At 48.3% G+C, this 22,300-nt stretch overlaps 2 protein-coding genes across 4 annotated transcripts in view; one reads left to right on the top strand and one right to left on the bottom strand.

Annotated features, from left to right (window-relative positions):
- CHD9 (chromodomain helicase DNA binding protein 9) overlaps positions 1 to 13,783 on the bottom strand; it is a 213,222-nt gene extending 199,439 nt beyond the window's left edge. The window contains exons 1-2 of one of the 3 annotated variants that reach the window (XM_045806778.2): positions 13,677 to 13,774; positions 7,739 to 7,816 (exon numbers count right to left, since the gene is read on the bottom strand). The gene's annotated coding sequence lies outside the window, so the exon portion shown is untranslated. Of the gene's footprint in view, positions 1 to 7,738; positions 7,817 to 9,088; positions 9,795 to 13,676 lie in introns of those variants that run through there. The other 2 variants (XM_045806783.2, XM_045806780.2) reach the window with 2 other exon arrangements.
- Positions 13,784 to 21,544: 7,761 nt separating this feature from the next.
- On the top strand, positions 21,545 to 21,912 carry CHD9NB (CHD9 neighbor). The gene has a single exon (XM_045806932.2). The coding sequence runs from the start codon at positions 21,671 to 21,673 to the stop codon at positions 21,827 to 21,829; it is 159 nt and encodes a 52-aa protein (XP_045662888.1). The 5' UTR covers positions 21,545 to 21,670; the 3' UTR covers positions 21,830 to 21,912.
- Positions 21,913 to 22,300: the final 388 nt, after the last annotated feature.

The following is a 22,300-nucleotide window of genomic DNA, read 5'->3' as shown; positions in this document are numbered from 1 at the left end:
AGGGGTGGAGGCTGATGGAGGGAAGTAAGGGAGGGTCTTTAGGGGACCAGGGAGTTGGGGGGAGCTAGGAATTCTGTATAGGCCAAGTTGACTATGCCAGATGTAGCTCATTTTTTTTTCTTTTAAAAGACTATTATGGGTTTCCTTTCCAAAGTGGAACTGCAGGGATGGAAAAATGAGTTTTAGTTGCTATGGAAATAGGAGTTGGCTGGAGCCTGCAGGAGCAGCAGCTGGAGTAGAACAAGTGGCCAGGAACCTGGCCCTGTGACAGAGGGGCTTCCGGCTGGGGATAAGACAACAACAGGCTTTAGCAGGAGGAGAAGGGGGAGGAGAGGAGAGAGAGAGGAGACAGAGACTGTGTCTCCAGACCCTGCAGCCTAGGAGTTCTGCAGACATGTGGAGTGACAGAGAATGGTGTGTGTGTGGGGGGGGGGTTGCATGTGCATCCCCACAGGCCAAAAACAACCAAGAAGCAAAATAAATCACTGCCTGAGAAAGAACAGAGTTTCACCAGGGAGACTCTGAGATCAAGACAGCCCTAAGACAATTGAATGACAGACAGCCCGAGAAGAGGCCTGCTATTTCAAAGACTTCCAGGGGGTGAGGAAATGCCTGAGTAGGGACTGGCCCTCGCACTCTGTGCTCCCTCACCTTTTGTCCTCACACAACTTCTCAAATTGAAACTGAAGTGGGCCAGAAACACAGCCAACAAAATCCCCGCAGGGTTAGTTAAGACTGTGGGGGTGGGCAAGCTGGTTGTTCTGTTTCATCTGCATTTCTGGGGGACTATTTCTGTTCCAGGTAGAAAGTCCGCATGACTGAGGGGCTTGTAAGTCTTCTAGCCTGAGGCTTCGAAGGGGTCTGAATGTTCTCAGCATCACGTGCTGGGCAGATGCTTTGATTATGCTTACGGTGACTTCAGGCCTTTGCTGGATCCCTCAGCAGGGCCCACCTGGAGGAATATTATGTTATCCCCATTCCTACACCAGTAAGAGGAACTGCCAGCCCCTTTCCTCCCATCATGGTGGGGTTGAGTGGACAGGGGGAACTCACATTGACAAGGGGGCTCAAAGTTAGCCCTTTGACACTATATAATTCTATCACTGTCTATATACGTTTCCCCTGAGAAACACTGAGAGGACCATACAGTTTAAGCTGACCACCATTCTGGTATCTCCCCACTGAGCTGGGAGCCCAACATGGGCCTCGATCCTAGGACCTGGAGATTGTGACTTGAGCCAAAGGCCGATGCTTAACGAATCTCAGCCACCCAGGCGCCCCTCGTTTTTCAATATATCAAGACCCTCAAAAAGTGTAAGCAAGCATCAAAGAAGAATACTTGGGAATAAACTGAACCAAGGAGGTGAAAGACCTGCACACAGAAAACTGCAAAATGTTGCTGAAAGAAATGAAAGAAGATACAAATAAATGGAAAGACATCCCATGTTCATAGATAGGGAAGCTTAACATTAAGATGTCAATAGTACTCAAAATGATCTATAGATTCAATGCAATTCCTATTGAAATGCCAATGATGTTTTTTTCAAAAATAGAAAAATTCATACTAAAATTCATATGGAATCTCAAGAAACCCCAAATAGCCAAAACAACCTTGAAAAACAAGAACAAAGCAGGAGGACTCAAACTTTCTGATTTCAAAGCTTACAACAAAGGTATAATAATCAAAACAGTGTGCTACTAGTACACAAGCAGACATTTAGACCAACAGAATAAAGGGCCCAGAAATCAACCCTCACATGTATGGTGGAATTATTGTCAACAGGGGGCCAAAAATATTCAATGAGGAAAGGATAGTCTTTTCAACAAATGGTGTTGGGAGAATTGGATATCCACATGCAAAAGAATGAAACTGGGTACTTACTTTATACCATACATAAACATTACCTAAAATGGATCAAAGACCTAAACATAAAATCTAAAACTATAGACTCCTATGAGAAAATGTAGAGTAAAAGTCTCATGACATTGGATTTGACAACCATTTCTTGCAGATGGCACCAAAAGCACAGACAATAAAAGAAAAAATAGACAAAATGAACTTCATCAAAATTAAAAACTTCTGTGTATCAAAGGACACTATCAACAGAGTGAAAAGACGAGATGGGAGAAAATACTTGCAAATCATATATCTGATAAGAGATGAATATCCATAGTGTATAAAGAACTTCTACAACCCAACAGCAAAAAAACAAAAACAAAAACACAGAACTCCACCTGATTAAAAAAAAAATGAGCAAAGGACTTAACAGACATTTCTCCAAAGAAGATATACAAATAGGGGCACCTGAGTGGCTCAGTGGTTAAGCATCTGCCTTCAGCTCAGGTCATGATCTCAGAGTCCTGGGATTAAGCCCCATGTTGGCCTCCCTGCTCAGCAGGGAGCTTGCTTCTCCCCCTCCCTCTTCCTGCTGCTCGGCCTACTTGTGCACTCGCTCATGCTCTCTGACAAATAAATAAATAAAATCTTAAAAAAAAAAGAGAAGAAGAAGATACACAAATGGCCAATAAGCACATGAAAAGATGCTCAACATCATTAGTCATCAGGAAAACGGAAATGAAAACCACAATGAGATCCTATTAGAATGGCTATTATCAAAAAAAACAGAAAATAACAAATATTGACAAGGATGTGGAGAAATAGAAACCTTTGTGCATTGCTGGTGGGAATGTAAAATGATATAGACACCGTGGAAATGGTATGGTAATTCCCCCAAAAATAAAATAATAGAATTACCTTATGATCCAGCAATTTTGCTCTGGATATACACCCAAAAGAATTGAAAGCAGGGATATTTGTACATTCACGCTTATCGCAGTATTATTCACGATGCAAAATGTGGGAGCAACCCAAGCGTCCACGGACAGATGAATGGATAAACCAGATGCCATATATACAAACAGAATACTATTCCATCTTAAGGACATCCTGACACCTGCTACAACATGGCTGAACCTTAGAGACCTCATACCAAGTGAAGCAAGCCTGTCACAAAAGAACAAATATTGCACGATACCACAGGTACAGGGTACCTAGAGTAGTCAAAATCATAGAGATGCAAAGTAGAAAGATGGGTGTCAGAAGCTCGAGGAAGAAGGGAATGGGGAAGAAATTAAAATTAAGCCTACAATTAAACTCATTGTTTCACGAGTTTCGGAAGATGAAAAAGTTCTAGAGATGGATGGTGGCGATGGTCGGCTATACAACCATGTAAATGTACTTAATGTCACTGAACTGTACATTTTAAAATGGTTCAAATGGCCAATGTTACGTCATGTATATTGTCCCTTAATATATATGTGAACCCCCCTTCCCTGCCATGGTATGACAAGTATGTGTACACACACACACACACACACACACACACACGTATGACCCAGGATTAGCCTCTCAACCTCTGAGAAGTTCTGCCCTCACACGCTGTCTGATTAAGCCCAGTCAGCAGTCAGGATATGACCTTTCCCCTACTCCCTTTGTCTTGTCATAACTTACAGAGGTGTAAACAAGACCACAGGCTGGCGTGGGGAGCCCCCCGTGTGCAGGTGGGATAGAGAGATGAACAGAGATGAGGACCGTTCGGGGAGGACAGTCCCCTTGCTCTGATGCAGGGTCTAAAGTGATAAGGGCTGTGAGGCAAGAGTGGGCACAGTGGGCACGCTGGCAGTTGACAAGAAGAGAGGGGACTTCTGGCCTGGCTGTCAGGTGGTGTCACAGAGGAAGTGGTGTTTCGGAGGGCTTTGAAGGAATGAGGATGTGTGTCTGTGTGAACCGGCACAGGGTACGTTAGATGGGTGGTCTGGCTGGCTGGAGCGCAGGGTGACTGAGAGAGAGGGCGGGAGACAACGCTGGTTCACCAGGAAGAGGAGGTGACCGGGGAGGAGGTGACAAGGTCCGGGAATATGGGCCACACGAGCCTTGGTGTGTAACGCTCTGGAGCCGACCCAGAAGGAATGGGAACATCAAACGATAACAAAGTCGTCTAGGTACAGAGGACTCATGATGGGCATCTTACTCAGCAACCCCACGTGCGAGGTAAGAGCATTAGCTCTAGTCTCGGCTGAGAAAACGGAGGCCCCAGTAGTTCAGCGCTTTGCCAAGAACACAGCCAGGGCCAGTGAGTGGTGGAGCTGGGGCCATGAACCCCGACCATGTGGGTCTCAAACTCTAACACCTACAAGAAATGCTGCAGGAGCTGGTTTACGAACACAAATCCCATTCCCGGGGCCAGAGATGGAATAATTGGAGCAAGAAGACTAGGCAGTATTGGATTCTAAGCCAGAGTATAAAATAAAACCCGTGAGTCCACACTAGGAGGGGGGAGAAAAAAGAGAGAGAGAGAGAAATGAATACGTGGGAGAGAAGAGCCAAATCCTCCGTGCAGAAGAATTCCCGAGAGAGGATGTAGATACGCTGCCCCGAAGAAGAGAGAACAGGACTTCCCAGTCCTTCAGGCATGTGCTGCATGTATGGAACAGCATGGAACGGAGGAAACAGGGTAACGGGACAGTGGGGACCCCTGACAAACGCTACCACAGTCAAGTGATCGAGCTCAAGGTCAACAGCCGGAGGTCGTGCTGACATCAGGGGTGCTTGCCATGATGTGATGAAAATGGCACTTTACCTCTGTGGCCTTTCTCCCCAAAACCCATAACCCCAGACCCATCCTGAGGAAAATACCAGGCAGATTCCACTAGAGGGGTATCCTACAACATACCTGACCAGTACTCCTCAAAACTGGGGAGGTCATCAAAAACAAGGAAAATCTGCTACACCGTCTCAGCCAGCAGGAACCTGAGATGATGTGACACCAGATACTGGCGGAGGTCTTGGAATCGAGAAAGGACAGGAGGTAAATACTAAGAAAATCGGAATAAACTATGGACTTTGGTTACTAAGAATGTATTAATATTGGTTTGTTGATCTTAACAAATGTACCCCAGCACATTTGTTCATCTTAATAATAGAGGAAACTGGGTGTGGGGTATCCAGGAACTCTCTGTACTACCGTCTCCATTTTTCTGTAAATCTAAACTGGTCTAAAAAAAGTCTATTAAAAAATTGGGGCGCCTGGGTGGCTCAGTGGGTTAGGCGTCTGCCTTCAGCTCAGGTTGTGATCCCAGGGTCCTGGGACTGAATCCCTGCATCAGGCTCCCCGCTCAGTGGGGAGTGTGCTTCTCCCTCCTCCCCGCTCCTCCTGTGCTCTCTTGCTATCTCTGTCTCTGTCTCAAATAAATAAATATCTTAAAAAAAAAAAAATCTCCAGGCTGACCCTCAAAAGCTGTGGCCTCTGCTGTGCCTTTGCACAAGTGTATCGGAGATGTGAATGAAGCGGGGGGAGGGGGGGCTCCCTGCCTGTTGACAGACTTAAAAGAAGACACAGACAGTGGTATCTTCAGGGGTGGGGAAATAGTTCACACCAAGGATACCTTATGCCTCTTCTCCATCAGACCCCCTGAGGCTAGGGATGGTGCCTCTCTCATCAGACTGGCAGCCTTCCTAGTATGAGAACTGGATCTCCCCCCTCAGACTGGGCAGCCCAGCAGCCTGAGGACAGGCCCACTTCTCCTCTGGAAGATCTCGAGAAGGCCTCCTGCAGTGGCCCCAGGTGCCACGGATTCTCTGTACGCATTTTCGTCTCCCTTTTAGGGAAGTCAAGGTTCTTCAGATGGGTGGGACGAGACGCCCTGGACAAAATACTCATTTCTAAAAGCTGGCAAAATGTCAGCTTGCGGGCACCTGGGTGGCTCAGTCGGTTAAGCATCTGCCTTCAGCTCATGGGATCCAGTCCGGCATCGGGCTCCCTGCTCAGTGGGGAGTCTGCTTTTCCCCCTGCCCCTCCCTCCCCACCCCCGACTTGTGCTCACACACTCTTTCTTTCTCTCTCTCTTCTGCAAAAATACATAAAATCTTAAAAAAAAAAAAAAGTTGGCTTGCTCTAAAATAATAGGTATCCCAACACTCAGAGAAGCCTAATCAATGCTCATAATAGCGAACTCAATGATCTTGTGGGTTTGGTGCCCCCAGCTGCCGCTCCGGGACCTGTGTGGCCCCGGGCACGGATAAGTGATAACAGTACTAACAGCGTAACACTGTGATCTGCCAATTCTAGAACAGAGCTCAGCATCCCAGAACACCGCTTCTCAGTCACAAGAGGTTATTTCTGGAAGGTACACGGCAAGTCACCCCCGAATGTGGGGAGAGTGTATCAGTGGAATCCACGCACAGTATCTGTAATTACTGATCTGCAGAAGTTCTTAAGACAGGACAGGATGCGCTTCTGGACAAAGCAGGAAGAGCAAGGCCTGGAAATCAAATCAAGACTTGACAATGAGAAGAAAAAAAAAAAAAGAAAAGCCAATTGTATTAACATGAGCCGAAGGACTATTAGGTCGAGAGAGACGGTGAAGTGCGAGGGGCTCAGCAAAAATGATACCAAAGAGAAGTCTTTGAGAGTCTATCTTATCTCCCATTGTCCAGAGCGGTGGGATTTCTGGAAACTCTGAGCATTACAGGCAGCTCAGAGGGCTGGCCAGAGCCTCCTGGAATACCCTTTTGATAAGGATCTTTTTAAAAATATTTTATTTATGTATTTGAGAGACAGAGAGGGAGAGGGAAAGAGATCACAAGGAGAGGGGAAGAGCAGAGGGAGACACAGACTCCCCGCTGAGCACGGAGCCCGGTGCAGGACTCAATCCCAGAACCCTGGGATCTGACCCGAGCCAAAGGCAGACGCTTCACCGACTGAACCACCTGGTCCTCCTGATAAGGATCTTAAGGTTGGTCCAGGGAGCAGCAGGAAGACAAAGATTTGGTCACTGATTTTAGTCACGTCCACCATGAGCACAGGGATGGGAGCTTAGGTCAGCAGAGCTGCAGCCGTGGACCCTTGTATCCCTCAGAGGATCTGAGTATCTTAGGCCATCCTGGCTATTAAAATCATTCGTCTTGCTCACCTTGCCTGGGTTCCGTGAATACCAACTTTCTAACTAGAATTTGGCTTCCCAGGCGGGCTTCCCTACCGAGGAAAGAATGTGCTGACAGGCTGACATAAAGTTTTCAGGCCGCCTTGCAGTGCTTGTCCCATTGTGATTTAATATATTTGTGGTCTGGCTTCCCTACCAGGCTCCTGCGAATTTGGTTAGTCTGTCCCTTTCAGCCTGATTAGCTCCATGGGCACCAAGGAAGCTTCATCTCGGGCCAGCAAAGAATGAAAGGGACCAGCGTCCAGCCCCCCCCGCCCACCCCCGTGATGCTGGCCCTGGGGTGCTTTCTCTGAGCGACAGTCTCCCTCTGGACATCATGATCTAGCTGCTCTTCGCCTCGTCAATCACCCCAACCACAGCCATCCACCCTGAGCCCAGAGTGAGCTGTAGGGGCTCTTAAAAAGAAAAAAAAAAGGTACAGCAACAAAACCAACTTCATAAGTTCCGTGGGATACACAAGAATGAGGAAGAAAGGGGCCCTTTGCTTGGGGGAGGATGCTGAGAACACACGCTAGAATATAAGCAGAAGGAACTGGCAGCGTTTAATCTAGAACACGGAAGATCCGGGAGGGCCAGCAGCTTCCCTGCCATCAAATACCCGCGGGACCGTAGGGATGAAAAGGGGACAGATTGTTCCCTGAGGCTCCAGAAGAAAGTATGACACCCAAGGGATGCCCGATTCAGGGAGACAGATTTCGGCTGGATGACAAAGAGGAAACTCTTACGGCTTCCTTACCGTCAGTAAGTCAAAGGGCATCTTCACTTTTCTTTCTTCTTTTTTTCTCTTGTCAAATTTGCGAGAAGCAGTGTCATCCTGCCATTAAGAACACAGACTGTGGGGCGCCTGGGTGGCTCAGTTGGTTAGGCATCTGCTTTATGGCTCTGGTCATGATCCCGGGGTCCTGGGATCGAGCCCCACATCCTTGGGGCTCCCTGCTCAGCGGGGAGCCTGCTTCTCCCCTTCTCTCAGCCCCTCCCCCAGCTCGTGCTCACATGTGCGTGCACGCTCTCTCTCTCTCACAAATAAATAAAATTAAAAAAAAAAAAAGAACACAAACTGTGGAGTAGGACAATCCGGGTTTACTTTCCAGTTCTGTCACTTACCGGCTCCATAACTTCGGGCAAGTTACTTAACTTATGCCTGTTTTCTCAGTTAATAATAGTACCTACGTCCAGTAGGACTTAACCCATGCGACTGTGGTGAGGAGTAATTACATGATGCAGGTCAGGGGGTTCGAACAACGTCAGGCACGGAGTAAGTGCTCAGTAAGTGGCAACTACCGTTTTTATCATATTCTCATACTACTATGTTATTTTTCATATTTTTCTTTAAGTAGACATATTATGGAAATGTATTTTATTATTTTTTAAAGGTTTTATTTATTTGAGAGACAGACAGCATGAGCGGGGGGAGGGGGAGAAGCAGGCTCCCCGCTGAGCAGGGAGCCCCAAGGATGTGGGGCTCGATCCCAGGACCCCAGGATCACAACCAGAGCCGAAGGCAGATGCTTAACGAACTAAGCTGCCCGGGTGCCCCTGTAAATGTATTTTAAAGAAAACCCTTGATATTATTACCGTGAATGTGGAGCTACAAACACTTGCCATGTATAGGTGGAAACTGTAAAAATAAACAGAACAGTGTTCTTAAATTTTAGCTGACCACTCTTGCCTGTTCCATGCCCTGAACTTCAGGACTGCTGTCTTTTCCATAAAAAAGGGAGACAAGCCAGTCTAGTACTTCACTGAGACCTCTTTTGTTGACTGTAGTCAGAAGAGAGTCTGGCAAGTTCCAGGAAGTACAAGGCCAGTGTGGCTGGAGCTCCTGGACCAGGGACAGACAGCAGCAGGGCAGGATCAAAGAGACAGTTTACAAAGGGAATTGCTAGCCTAGTCTGAGACTTCGTGTCCTTTAGCTCCGGTGACTCCTTCCACACCAAATCATCTCACAAGGTCCCCGGGGGTATGCAGCACACACTGAAAAAACCCAAATCAGAAACACTTTGTAGGGCACCCATGCTCGTCAGCGCCCCCACCAGAGGCCACCTGCAAACAGTTTCCAGTTGCACCTGCGGCCTCTTCTTCCTACCTGAAGGCATTTTCTGGCTGGGTGAGGTGGACCACAGAGAGAGTGCAGAAGTGAGGAGGCCCAGGGTGCTCGGGTGGCTCAGAGGGTTAAGCGTCTGCCTTTGGCTCAGGTCATGATCTCCAGGTCCTGGGATCGAGGCTCATGTCCTGCTCCCGGCTCAGCGGGGATTCTGCTTCGCCCTCCCCCTCTGCCTCTCCTCCTGCTTGTGCTCTGTCTTTCCCTCTCTCTTTAAAAAAAAAAAAAAAGAAGAAGAAGAAAAAGAAGTGGGGAGGCCTTGACGAAGGGAGGGAGGGAAATACCCCAGTTTCCTTGCCCCTTCACAGGACACACAATCTCTCCAAGGGTTCCCCAGCGAGACCGAGCCACTGCCTGGGTGCTAACTCACTTACCAACACATCCTTCACTGGTTTTCCTCCCTTCCCCAGGTCCACTTCACTCTCACTGCGCTCTTTGGGATCACTCCCCCAGTGAAGTCCTGACACCCAAAGCCTTGTCTCATGATCTGGTTTTGGGGAAACCCCAACTATCGCATAGTTCAAACAGCTAGCAATGGAATGAGGTGCCCAGTGAGTTCCATTTTATTGGGGGAACTCAAGAAATAGCTGAGAACAGTTGATGGAGATTCATGGGTCAGGTAAAGATTTTGCTAGATGGACATTTAGTATTCTTATGACCCTTAGGTCTCATGATAGCCCACAGGCCACAGCCCACCCACCCACTGCCTGTTTTTGTGCAACTGTGAGCTAAGAATAGTTTTCACATTTTTAAATTTTTTTAAAAAGATTTTCTTTATTTGAGAGAGAGAGAGAGCACAAACAGGGGGAGTGGCAGAGGGAGAGGGAGAAGCAGACTCCCACTGAGCAAGGAACCCTATGCGGGGCTTGATCCCAGGACCCTGGGATCTTGACCTGAGCTGCAAAGCAGACGCCTAACGAGGCGCCCCACATTTTGAAATGTTTTAAAAATCAAAAGAAGAATAGCACTTTGTCACCCATTAAAATCATACGAAATCCAAATTTCAGTGTCCATAAATAAAGTTTTAAATAAAGTTTTATTGGAACACACTCATTTCCATACCTTCTAAGGCTGCTTTTCCTCTACAACCACAGAGGTAAGTAGATGCCAACGGAAAGCATATGGTCCACAAAGCTCAAAATATTTTCTATCAGGCCCTTTACAGAAAAATATTTCCTGGCGCCTGCTTAAGATCATTGTCCTGCAAGGACAAGAGACAGATTGAGACCTGGCTGCCCTGTGAATGGGGAGACCCAATGCCAGACCTAGTATTTCAGGGGTAGTTTGGATCAGACCTTCGCATTTCCTTTTTCTACATCTTTGTGCCCACCCTCACTACTCCTTCTGCCCCTGCAGGCAACTGGGACTCTGTCACTAAGGCATTGACGGTTTCATACCAGGAATATTTTATAAGGGCAACAGGACTTTTCCTTCCTTCTTTTCTTTTCTTTTCTCTTCTTTCTTTCTTTCTTTCTTTCTTTTCTTTCTTTCTTTCTTTCCTTCTTTCTTTCAGATTTTATTTATTTATTTGACAGAGAGAGACAGTGAGAGAGGGAACACAAGCAAGGAGAGTGTGAGAGGAAGAAGCAGGCTTCCCTCCGAGCAGGGAGCCCGATTGGGGCTCAATCACAGGTCCCTGGGATCATGACCTAAGCTGAAGGCAGACGCTTCACGGCTGAGCCACCCAGGTGCCCCTTTGAGGACTTTTCTTCTCCATACTCTGTGCACCGTCCCAAGTAGTTTCAGACGTGCTCGATGGCTTCTGCAGCCACTTAGTCACTGATGCCTCCCCAAACCAAACCAAATCTCTAGCCCAGGACTGTGTCCTAAGATCACTGATCAATACTCAAATGTCTGTTTGGCATTAGATTAAGAGGGAGTTACTGGAGGTCGGTTTTGGTGCTTTCCAGCTGTGTAACTTTGGATAAGGTATTTATTTAACCACATAGGGCATCAATTTCATCAGCTGCAAGAGGGGGAAACTTCCCCGCCCAGGCTGCCAGGATTATTGCGCTAATCGGATGAAATGAGAGCTGCCCACAAAACACAGTACCACCTGGCCCCAGCCTCTGTCTTCAGCATATTATTATTATTATTATTATTATTATTATTATTACCACCATTAGTGCACTTCTGCTCTCTTTGCCCACCACACTCCCTGCACACTGGCTCTCCTTGAGTTTCCTGACCTTGCCAAGCTCTTGGTGACCTCCGGGACTTTGCACATGCTACTTTCTCTGCCTGAAACACTTTTTCCTCATCCCACCCACTCTGTGCCTGGCCGCTTCGAACTTTCTGACACCCAAACTAAGGCAGGCCCCTTCCGTATGCCTCTGCACCTCGATTCTTTCATTGCATGTGTGGTGAAGTCTAACGGCAGTCGATTCTCACTATTCGCAGGAGCTATGTTCTAGAAAGCTGCCATGAATATGGAATTAGCAAATACTGAACCATTGCTCTTAGGGGAAAAGCCTAAAGTTAGGTTTCTGGGAGCCTAAAGTTAGGTTTCATATTTTCGTCAACAGATCAATACCTAACCTTGTATTATGTGTGTTTCCGTTTCAAGACACCCAATTTAATATACATTGTTGATTCATTCATATTGAACTCACAGCCAACACCATTACAACTCATGCCTGAACACAGCTTATCTAATATATATTTTCTCTCTAAGGTACATCACAACCTTCTTATGCTTAGGAGCACTAGTCAGCACTTGAACACAATGCTTGGGGTGATTTTAAACAGAGAAATCACCACCAACAACAAAAAAAAGCACAAAAAATGCAGAAAGCATGGCACGAAATAGACCGCACAAAGGACACCTGTTTACAGCATGACAGCGAACACCAGAAGGCAGAGTGTCGCCTTGTGTTGACCTCAGCTGGGAACGTGTGTGCTGGGCAGCTCCAATTTTCGGCGACTCTGCCCATGTCCTCACATGACCACAAAAGCGCTGTGGATGTCGATTGTAGGGCTGCACATACATTGTAGCAAGTAAGAGAACTTGCCACTACAAAATCTGCAAAAAATGAGGATCCACTGTCCTTGTTCTCATGTGTCTCATTCACTGGAGTGTGAATTCATTGAGAGCCAGTTTACCTCTGTCTTACTCACCGTTTTATGGCTAGCATCTGGGAGACTGCCTGGCACATAGTAGGCTCTTAGTAATGAATATATCGTGAATGAACGAATGAGTCAATTCAGTGAAAGTGCTTTGCTGGCAGCAATGACAGCTGTTGTTAATGGAAAATGCACCATGAGCTGCCCTGTGCTAAGTGTTTTCTCTACATTCTCTCAATGAGGCAAACAGCAGATTACTTCTACACATGGGCCCGAGAGTCAGATTGCCTGGAATCTGCCTCTTGTTAATTATGTAACCCTGAGCATGGTCCTTGACCTTCCTGAGGCCCAGCTTCTTCTACCCATATGGGGTAATTATAGGACTATCTTGTGGGCCGCGACAGGAGTCAAAATTGACAACGCACAGAAAGCATTTAGCACAGCACCTGGCACGGGTCTACCCTCAGCAAACAGGGCCTTTAATTGTTAATAATTCCCACAACAACTCCAAGGGGGGGGGGGTATACCATCATACCCATTTTGCAGATGGGGAAACCGAGGCCAGACGTGGTTCCATGAATTCTTGATCTGGCCCCGGGGACTCCAAGCCCATGCTGGTAACCACTTTGCTTGTTACCTAAATACACGGGACCATTTTTACGACTTACAGGGGTGCCTGCCATGCCTCCGCAGCTACCTTTACCAAAATGATGAGGGCAGCTCAGGGGTCTCCCCTCACATTCCCTCTCAGTGTCTTTCTGTTCCCTGCCCACTTCTGAGTTTAACCCTTTCAGAATCAGCCCTATTGGAGGGGAGGTGTTGGTGTTTTATCTTGGGTTTGACAGCTCAAAGGCAGAGACATTTCCTGCTTCAAAAGCAGGAAGGAGGAGGAGGAGAGGCGGGGGTGGGGGAGTGAGAGAAGAACAATCAGCATTCGGCGCTGTAACAAACGTCCTCGGGTTTTCTCCAACCTCACATCAAGGGTCCTCAAACTTAGCTGCTAGTTGCAATGCCCTGGGAAGCTTTTAAATATCCAAATGCCCAGGCCCCAACCCAGACCACTTACATTTGAGTCTGGGGGGGGGGGGGAGTGTGGAACTGGGGGCACCAGCAATTTTTTAACGTTCCCCAAGCGATCCCAACGTGCAGCCAAGTTTGAGAATGGTGCTCTCTGGATCTTATCCGCACTCGGCTGCAAAGCTGTAGGCGCTCTAGGTGCCAGTAACTCTTTTCTCTCCTTTTCGGACCCGCGGTTCGGGGAATTCGGGCAAGCTTTCCGGAGGCACAGGCTAGCGGAGCACGTCTGCGTGCCTGCGACCTGCTGTTCTGCTCTGCCCCTAGGCCCAGCTTGGAGACTGCGGGGCTCCGGGTCCCCTTAGGCAACGACACGTGTGGCCGCTCCGACTTCTCGGGTTCTGTGCGCGGAGCGCGCGCGGGGCTCGGCGACCGCCGCGCTGCCCACCCCAACCGCTGAGGCTCGAAGGAAACGCCCGAGGCTCAGGAATCCTACCTTGGCTGCCGGCGCTGCCCTCCAGTCCCCGGAATCCTGGGGCTCAGGTTCGCTGCGCCGCCCGGCTCCGCCGTGGCTTTCGCCTGCGCCGGAGAGGCGCGCCCTAGAGCGCAGGCGCCACCTAGCGGGCGCGCGGAGGCGGCGCGGGGGCCGCGGCCGGGAGGTGGGAGCGAGCGCGGCCCGGGCGGAAATGCAGCCGGCCTTCCCACGTGGGCGGCGGGTCCGCGTGCCCGCGAGCCCCGGGCGCCGGTCCCCGCCTCCCCGGGCCACCCTCCCTCCGCAGATGGGCGCTGGGGACCCGAACTCGCCGCGCTTCCTCGTGGGGGCGCGGAGGGCCAGCCAGGCCCTGGCTCCAGGCCTGGGAGCCAGCCTGGGATTTTCCTGGCTGCACTCAGGGATCTTTCTTTCCAGCCGAAAGCTTTCCGTACATCCCAGTTTGGCACGGCCTCTTTCTGAAATAATCTGGGAGCCTCCGAAGACGCAAGGGACTGGGCTTCTCTCGAGCCCAAGGGAGGCCTTTCCCCTCCCACCAACCCTTTCTTCTTCTTGCCCCCACCCTCCTTCCTACCTTGTACCCTCCAGTCTCTTTGGCTGAGGTCCATTAGACCTTCAGTCTGTGTCAGGCCCTGCGTGGAGTTGGGAGACACAGTCGGGTCCCTTAGGAGTTGGCAAACCGGGTCATCTTTCTCGGCCGGCTGCCGATGGCTTTTTTTTTTTTTTTTGGTTGGGTCTTTCCTGGTACTGCAGGACATCTAACCTCCCCTGACTCCCTGACTCTAATTGCCAGTAGCCACCCCTTAGTCCTTGGGCGGGGGGTGGCTGGGAAGGGGTGGGGGGAGGAGTGGAACTGCCCTAGGCTGAGAACCTGTTAGCTGATAATGAAGTGATGTCCCAGGGAGTCCCACTATCAGGCTCTTTGAGAGCCGTGGGGACCCTAAGCCACCTTCCTTTCCCGAGGCTTCCGGTGTTTATTATTTTTTTATGAAGACATGCCAAAACAGGATTACAAAGATTGTGGACTATTGAAAGCATTTACATTTCATTTATTTCTTCCCTCAGCAAATGTTAACTGAACACCTACTTTGGGCCAGGCACTTTTCTACGAATGAGGGATACGACAAAGAGCAGACACCCCAAAATCTCTGTCCTCATTGAATTCACATTTAATGTAACAAATGAGCACTTTAAGCCCGCACAAAAATGCAGGGCGATGGACTGGAGCTCCTACAGGATAAGTATAGGATTTACCATATAAAAAAATTGATGTATTGGGCACCCAAGGCAGAGGGGCCCGGTGACGTATACAAGTGTTGCAACGGTGTATGGGAAATGCCTTCTTCTCCTGGCCATTTCTCTGTGCCATGACATTTGAGGATAACATCACCAGTGGAAAGATTAGAGACCCTTTGTGAAAGGGAAGTCTGTGCCAACCCTCCCTCCCCCGACCTGTGTGAGTTCATCTTTGGCCTCTCCGTACTGGTAGAATGTGGTCCAAGTGACCTTCAAGGGCAGAGGAAAAGAAGGAGGAGGCATCACCTGTTGGTACTGCCTGGAAGGGCAAGGGGCGGGGTGTGTGTGCGTGTGTGTGTGTGCGTGTGCGTGTGTGTGTGTGTGTGTGTGTGTGTGTGTGTGACTGATAGGGCCTGTCCCCAGCTTCCACATGCCACACCGGTGCTCTGGTGGAGGTGAATGGGTCAGAGAAATGCTGACAGGGACATTTCCCATTCTTTCATTTTAAAGTGTCTCTGAGTCATTTCCAGATCGTTCTTGCCCCCGTCCTTGCAAGAGCTCCCTCCCCCTCACCCCACTGTGCCCCAGAGCATGCCTGGGCAAAGTCCTAGATCACCATGTCTGGGATTCTGACGTCAGGCCTCACCTGACGAGGTTAAAGGTTTTCCTAAGGACTTTCCCTCTGAGTTCTCCTGCTGTTTTTCTCATTCCACTAATCATAGTGTTTCAGAAACTACAGTTATCAACAGGTCTGTTTTCTTGGGGGCTTTCCATTGGGGGTCTCTGTGAGGGACAGCACAGTGTTTGACAGGTAGAAGTAATGTCCATAATAATCAGAAGTATTATTATTGGTGGTGGCTTAAGCGCTAAAAATTTCAGATTGACTATTGATTTGAACCCTCACAATAATCTGGTCAAGTAGGCACTATTAGGTTTCCCATTTTATAGATGAAGAAACTGAGACTCATGATGTAATTTGTCCTCGCGGTGGAAGAGAGCCAATGGTGTGGCTGGGATTTCGGTTTGGATTGCCCAACTGCAGAGTATTTGCCTCTGAGCACTTCACTACTTTCTATTAAGCTCCTACTATGTGTCGGACCCTGTGTTTTCGATATGGGACAGGATGGACAAAGGATTCTCATTTTTATCCCTCTTGTCCTCTTGTTCTGTCCATGCTTTCCTTCAAAGAGAGAATTTTATTTTGTTTTTTAAAATAATTTCCTAGTTATGTTATGAGATGCAACCTATTTTTAGTAGAAAAGGGCGTATGTAACTTCCAGAGTGATGTTTTCATTGAAGAGGGTGAGAATCCAAATGGAAGGACCCACACATGGGGTAGCGGGGACAGTGGGCAGGGTGGCGTCGAGACCCTGGCAAAGGAGGGTAGAGAAGGAAGGAGGCAGGAATGCTAAGGAGACCAAGGACTCTTGGTCTTGGCAGGCTGGCCCCGTGGACTGAATGGCAATTTGGCTTTGGTGGTCACTATGTGTCTATGATTGGCAGGAGTAAGTCTGGTCACTTTCCGGTCATGAATTGTACCTGCAAACCCTGCCAGATGTTATGAGGTACAATGGCAAAAATATATGTACTATCTCATTGATGGTACACTAAGAGTCAGAGATGTTAAGCAACTAGCTGAAGGCCACACAGCATGTGCACTGTAGGGTTAGTATTCAATCCCAGGTTCCTTTCATGCTGAAACCGGTGCTTCTAACCACGACCATTAGCTAGCTGCCTTTCCATAAGTGACTGTGAATTAAACTGAACTTCCCGGGAGGGATTTGCATTTCTTCATTTTGGCCATGATGTCCTTTCCCTCCTCTGCCGGCTAATATTCTGCTCATCCTTCTAGGTCTAGCTCAAGGAAGCCGTCCCCTATTCCCTCTTTCCAGTATAACCTTTTCTCTGTATTAAAGCGCTTACCTCATAGTTTAATTCCTGGCAAAGATATTGCCTCCCCTAACAGATTCAATGCCCCAGAGAGCAGGATCCGTGTGGATTGTGCTAGATTGTATGTTTGCCTTTCCATATCCACTCTCTGTTGTTCTCCACCTGCTCTTAGTTCTGGGAGGCTGACCTAGATGGGCAGGACCAACAGCTTCTATGCCCACTGGCTTCAAGTCGAGTCTGGCCAGTGAGAGCCCTGGGAGAGACCAGATGGGGGAGGAGAATGACTTGGGGGGCCTTATGCCCCACCCTTTCTGCAGGGTGCCTTGGGCTGGCCACTCTCCTGACCTATAGTCATAGCCGGAAGGGGACACTCTGCATTCAGCCCTCTCTGCCTCCATGTCCTTAAGTGCCATTCACTAAGGTTCTAGAAACTGCAGAATGCCCAAAATGGAACTTTGTAGCATGTAGCTTGGTAAACAGCTGTTGAGCTAAATTAGGGGCAGGTGTGTTTGTTTGTTTGTTTGCTTGAGTGAGTGAGTGAGAAGCAGCAGAAAAAGGATTTAAATGATCTTGAGAACTAGGGCCAGATGGCAAATAAGCCCCTAGGTTCCTGGCAAACAGTTTTTATTTATTTTTTTGTTTGGATGATCTTTAAAGCAATTTTTTCTTAAATCTTCCTCACTTAGCATGCACTAAATTTGACTTCTTAAAATGTTGGTGTATGAATCTATGAAGTTTAGCACATGGACAGATTCGGGTAACGCCCACCACAATTAGAATACACAACAGTTCCAGGGCGCCTGGGTGGCTCAGTCAGTTGGGCATCCGACTCTTGACTTCAGCTCAGGTCTTCATCTCAGGGTTGTGGGTTCGAGCCGCACGTTGGGCTCCATCCACGCAGGGCATGGAGCTTTTTTACTTAAAAAAATAATAATAAAAATTTTTTTTAAAAAGAGAATAGAGAACAGTTCTACCACCCTCAAAACTCCCTCAAACTATCACTTTGTAGTGATACCATTGCTGTTTTCCATCCCTACATTTTTGTCTTTTTGAGAATATCACATAAAGGAAATCAAAACAGCAGGTAACGTTTTGAGACTGGCTTCTTTCTCTCCACATCATGTCTTCGAAATTGAATTAAACTATTACATGCAGCAATAGTGTATTTCTGTTTATGACTGAGTAGTATTCCATTGTATGAATGTACCAATTTCTTTATCCATTCACATTTGGGTTGTTTCCAGTTTTCGATTATTAATAGAACTGCTCTCAATATCCACGTGCAGGTTTTCGTGTGAACACAGGTCTTCATTTCCCTCGGGCACTGTTAGGGACTGAATGTGTGTCCTCCACCCCTCAATTCATATCTTGACACCCCAATCCCCGATGTGACTGCTTTGGAGATAGTGCTTTTATGGAAATAATAAAGGTTAAATGAGGTCATAAGGATGGGGCCCAACTTTTAATGAACTGGTGTCCTTATGAGAAGAGAAAGGGACAGCAGGGCATTCTCTGCTTGTGAGAACTGAGAAGAGGCTGCACGCTTGAGGATGCAGCAAGAGTGGGGTCCTCTGAAAGCCAGGAAGAGATCTCTCACCAAAAGCCAAATCTGCCAGCACCTTGATAGTGACCTTAGAGCCTCCAGAATGGTGAGAAGATGTCTATTGCTTAAGACACCCCGTTTGTGGTCTTTCATTCTGGCAGCTTGAGCAGATTAATACAACTAAATATTCTATGATAAGTGTGTGTTTAGTTTTGTAAGAAACGGCCAAACTGATTTCTTGAGTGGCTGGACCATTTTGCATTCCCCCAGCCTCCTATGAGAGTTCAAGTTGCCCTGCAACCATGTCAACATAAGGTACTGTCGGGAGTTTTCATTTGTGTTGATATTTTTTTTATGTGCTATGTTTTGTAAGTAGTAATAGCCGAGGAAGCAGTTTGAAGCTGAAAGTACTTTGGAAGTATCCTTCTGAGGTCCCATCCATCTCTGGGGTCATCCACACCCCATTTCTCTTTTCTTGTCTTTCTTCTGGCCTCATTCTACTCCTAGGGTAATGGCCCCGAGGCAGAGCCAGCTAGTGACCTGGCACATTCCCGTTCTCTTTAGAGGTGAGTCCATGTTTGAGAATGTTCAGGAAGGGGGTAGGTATGTGCAGGGCTGGCCTCAGGAGCCCTGGGCTTCATTTAATGTTCTGTCACTATCTTGAAATTCTTTTTAGATTTTATTTTTATTTATTTGTCAGAGAAAGAGAAAGCACAAGCAGGGGGAGCAGCAGAGGGAGAGGGAGAAGCAGGCTCCCTGCTGAGCAAGGAGCCGGATGCAGGACTCGATCCCAGGACCCTGGGATCATGACCTGAGCCAAGGGCAGACGCTTCACCAGCTGAGCCACCCAGGTGCCCCACCATCCTGAAATTCTTCATGATTTTTGAACAAAGGATCCACATTCTAATTTTGCACTGGGCCTCCACAAATTATGTAACCTGTCCTGGGCGTAGGAGGTCACAGGCAGGGCAAGGCTTCTCATCCAGTTATTTAGCACAAGGCCCTCCTCTGTTCCTACGGACCACACCTCTACACCAAGGCAAGCACAATCTGAGGGTCACACCTGGCTCCCGGGCGCTCCTGTGGCCTGTCTCCTGTGCTGAGCTGGGTTAAGCATGATTAATTTGGAGGCTTCACAAGAGGATTGTTGCCCTAGGATCCCAGTATCCAAATGAGGATTTGCCTTAATTAGGGCCTTTTAATTGGAAGGCAAATGGAAGCTCCCTCTTCCGCCTTGACACCCCCCAAAGTACTTTTGTACTTTGGCTTTTATATGGAGAGATAAGTCAACAACATCCTCATGTCTTCTGATCGTCTCTGCCAGCCCAGCTGGCAAGAAGCTCATTCAAAGGAAGGTGATTTATGGGGAGTTTTACTACATTTAAGCAGATCCCTGAATACCCAGGTCCAGGAGGATGAATGGTATTAACCAGAGGCACTGGGGGGGGGGGCAAAGGGGGGGAGGAAGCAGGGAGTGGGGAGGTCACAGGCTTCGGAGGCACCGTCCAGAGCTGGCCGCTAAGCAGTCGCATGACCTCAGGCAACTGACCTGACCACTGTGGACTCGGGGATTTCAACTCTGGAGTGGAATTAATAATACTTCCCCATAGGACAGTTTGATCGTCAGGAGTCAGCAAGAAGACTCTGCAACCTGTCTGAGGCTGGCCGGCACCTGCCCTCTGTAAGCACACCGGGATTCCTGTCACTTCTGACTGCTCTGCGCATGCCTGGGAAGGAATAGATTTTATACTTCTCTGATGCTTCTCTGAAGGGCCGCTTCACAGACTGGCTGGATCCTCTTCCCAGCTTCCCAGGAGCTGGGTCAGGATTATCAGGCTCCTTTTATTTTATTTTATTTTATTTTATTTTATTTTATTTTATTTTATTTTATTTTATTTTATATATTTATTTATTTGAGAGAGAGAGACAGAGAGTGTGAGTGGGGAGGGGGCAGATGGAGAGGGAAACAGAGAATCCCAAGCAGACTCCCCACTCAGCATGGAGCCCGAGGCAGGGGCTCGATCTCTCGACCCTGAGATCATGACCGGAGCTGAAATCAAGAGTTGGACACTTAACTGACTGAGCCACTCAGGCGTCCCGAATCAGGCTCCTTTTAGATTTCGGGAAAGGAAAGCAGATGATCAGAAAATAAACGAGGAGTCATGTAGAGCCCTGGGGGGCTAACTTCAGTTCGGTACCATGTGGGCTTCATTCAAGAAGCATTTACATCTAAAATCATTCCCTCACAGCCTCAAAAACCTTTACCTGTGTGGCCCAGATTAAAAGAGCAATGACAGGGGCACCCGGGTAGCTAAGTTGGTTAAGCGTCTGCCTTCGGCTCAGGTCATGATCCTGGAGTCTCCAGATCAAGCCCCGCATCGGGCTCCCTGCTCAGCAGGTAATCTGCTTCTTCCTCTGATCCTCCCCCTCTCATGCTCTCTCTAAAATAAATAAATAAAATCTTAAAAAAAAAAAAAAAGAGCAATGACAGGTTTATCAAACGAATGACCTCTAGGATGGTGTATGAAGATGGCCGGATGAGGTCTTTCAAACAGATATGATTAGCACAGTGATGGAGGGACTGGAATCCAGACGATGTGGGTTCGAATCCCAGCTCTGGCTGTTAGTAACTGCCTTAAATAAATTACTTGCTATCTCTGTGTCTCAGTGGCTCCGTCCGTTAAATGATGTTTAAATAATATAACCTGCCTCATAGGGCTGTTGTGGGGACTAAAGAAGATAATAAATGTAAACTTTGCTTGGCACAGGGTAGCACGCTATACTTGCTAATTCTTTTCATTCTATGTTTGGGTAACCCCTGGAGTCCACGATCTTAGGACTCCCTATTCTTCAACTTTGGGTGGAGTTGGCATTCTAAGGTAGGGGATGGTCTCCAAGCAGGGGGTCTGTGAGTCCTGGAACTGAATGTGACCCTGGGACAGGGAAAGAGGCCACAGCTCTGTCGCATAGTGACAGGGCTTTCTTTGTGTGTGGAGACACGGGCTACTGTTTACAGGTAACTAGGTGGGGTGTTAAAATCTGTAAAGAAGTTAAAGGTTAAATGAAGGGACTTCTTCCGGGGAGATGAATGGGGACCTGGTGGGTTGTCAGGAGGGACAGCCTTCTGGGCCCTGCCCGCTTCACAGATGGGGGCCCGGGGTTAAGTATGCGGATTAGACTTGGCCTCGCCCCGTGACCATAGAAACCCAACCAGTTCTCTTGGAACAGTGCTCTGAGGAAGGCTTATTTAAGTCTGGCTCTGCAGGCTTGGCTACAGCACAGACCCTCCTCAGAACAGCCCAGAGCCCTGGGCCCTCTGCTCCCAAGTGAGATGGGGTGCCATGCAAGCAAGAGCACCAAGGTGGTGGGAGAGTCCCAGGAACCCGGAGAACAGCCCGAGGGAGAAGAGCCAAATCTGGAGGCTGGTGCTGAGGCGGCAGATGGCAAAGACGTCTCATCGAAGCATGGGGGCCCTGAGCCCAAGAGCTGAGGTGCTTTCCTCTACAGTCGGTCCGGACCCTCACTTCATTCCGGGAACTGCCTTTGGCCAATGAAACCTGAGACCAGCCCAGTCCTGAGAACCTCCAAATAGAATATGGAGAGAGAAATTTCTGCCTTCAGCCAGAACCCTCCTCAGGCTTTGCTCTTTGGAGCTGTGAGGAATCCTATTTCCCTGGCTCTCCATGGAGAGGATGAGAAAAGTCTTCACGTGTCGTGGTGGGACTTGCCCACAGCTTCTGGAGATGGACGAGCCCCTTGGCAGACTATTCTGGCTCTGGAGAATAGCCATGTGCTGCTGAGCTGTGACTGTCTGGGGACCCCCACCTGCCTCACCCTCTGACCTCTCCTAACGTCCACTGGGCTGTGCGGGTGTCAGTTTGCTCTCTCTCTCTCTCTCTCTCTCTCTCTCTTTCTCTCCTTTTCTTCAAGAGCTGGCTGAAGAGCCAACATCCCTAGCAGG

This window comes from Ursus americanus, chromosome 21, assembly GCF_024610735.1.
Source record: "Ursus americanus isolate L20-20 chromosome 21, mUrsAme1.1.p, whole genome shotgun sequence".
NCBI classification, from domain to species: domain Eukaryota; kingdom Metazoa; phylum Chordata; class Mammalia; order Carnivora; family Ursidae; genus Ursus; species Ursus americanus.
Note: the sequence above shows the minus strand (reverse complement) of the source record. Positions and strands in the feature narration are given on the sequence as shown.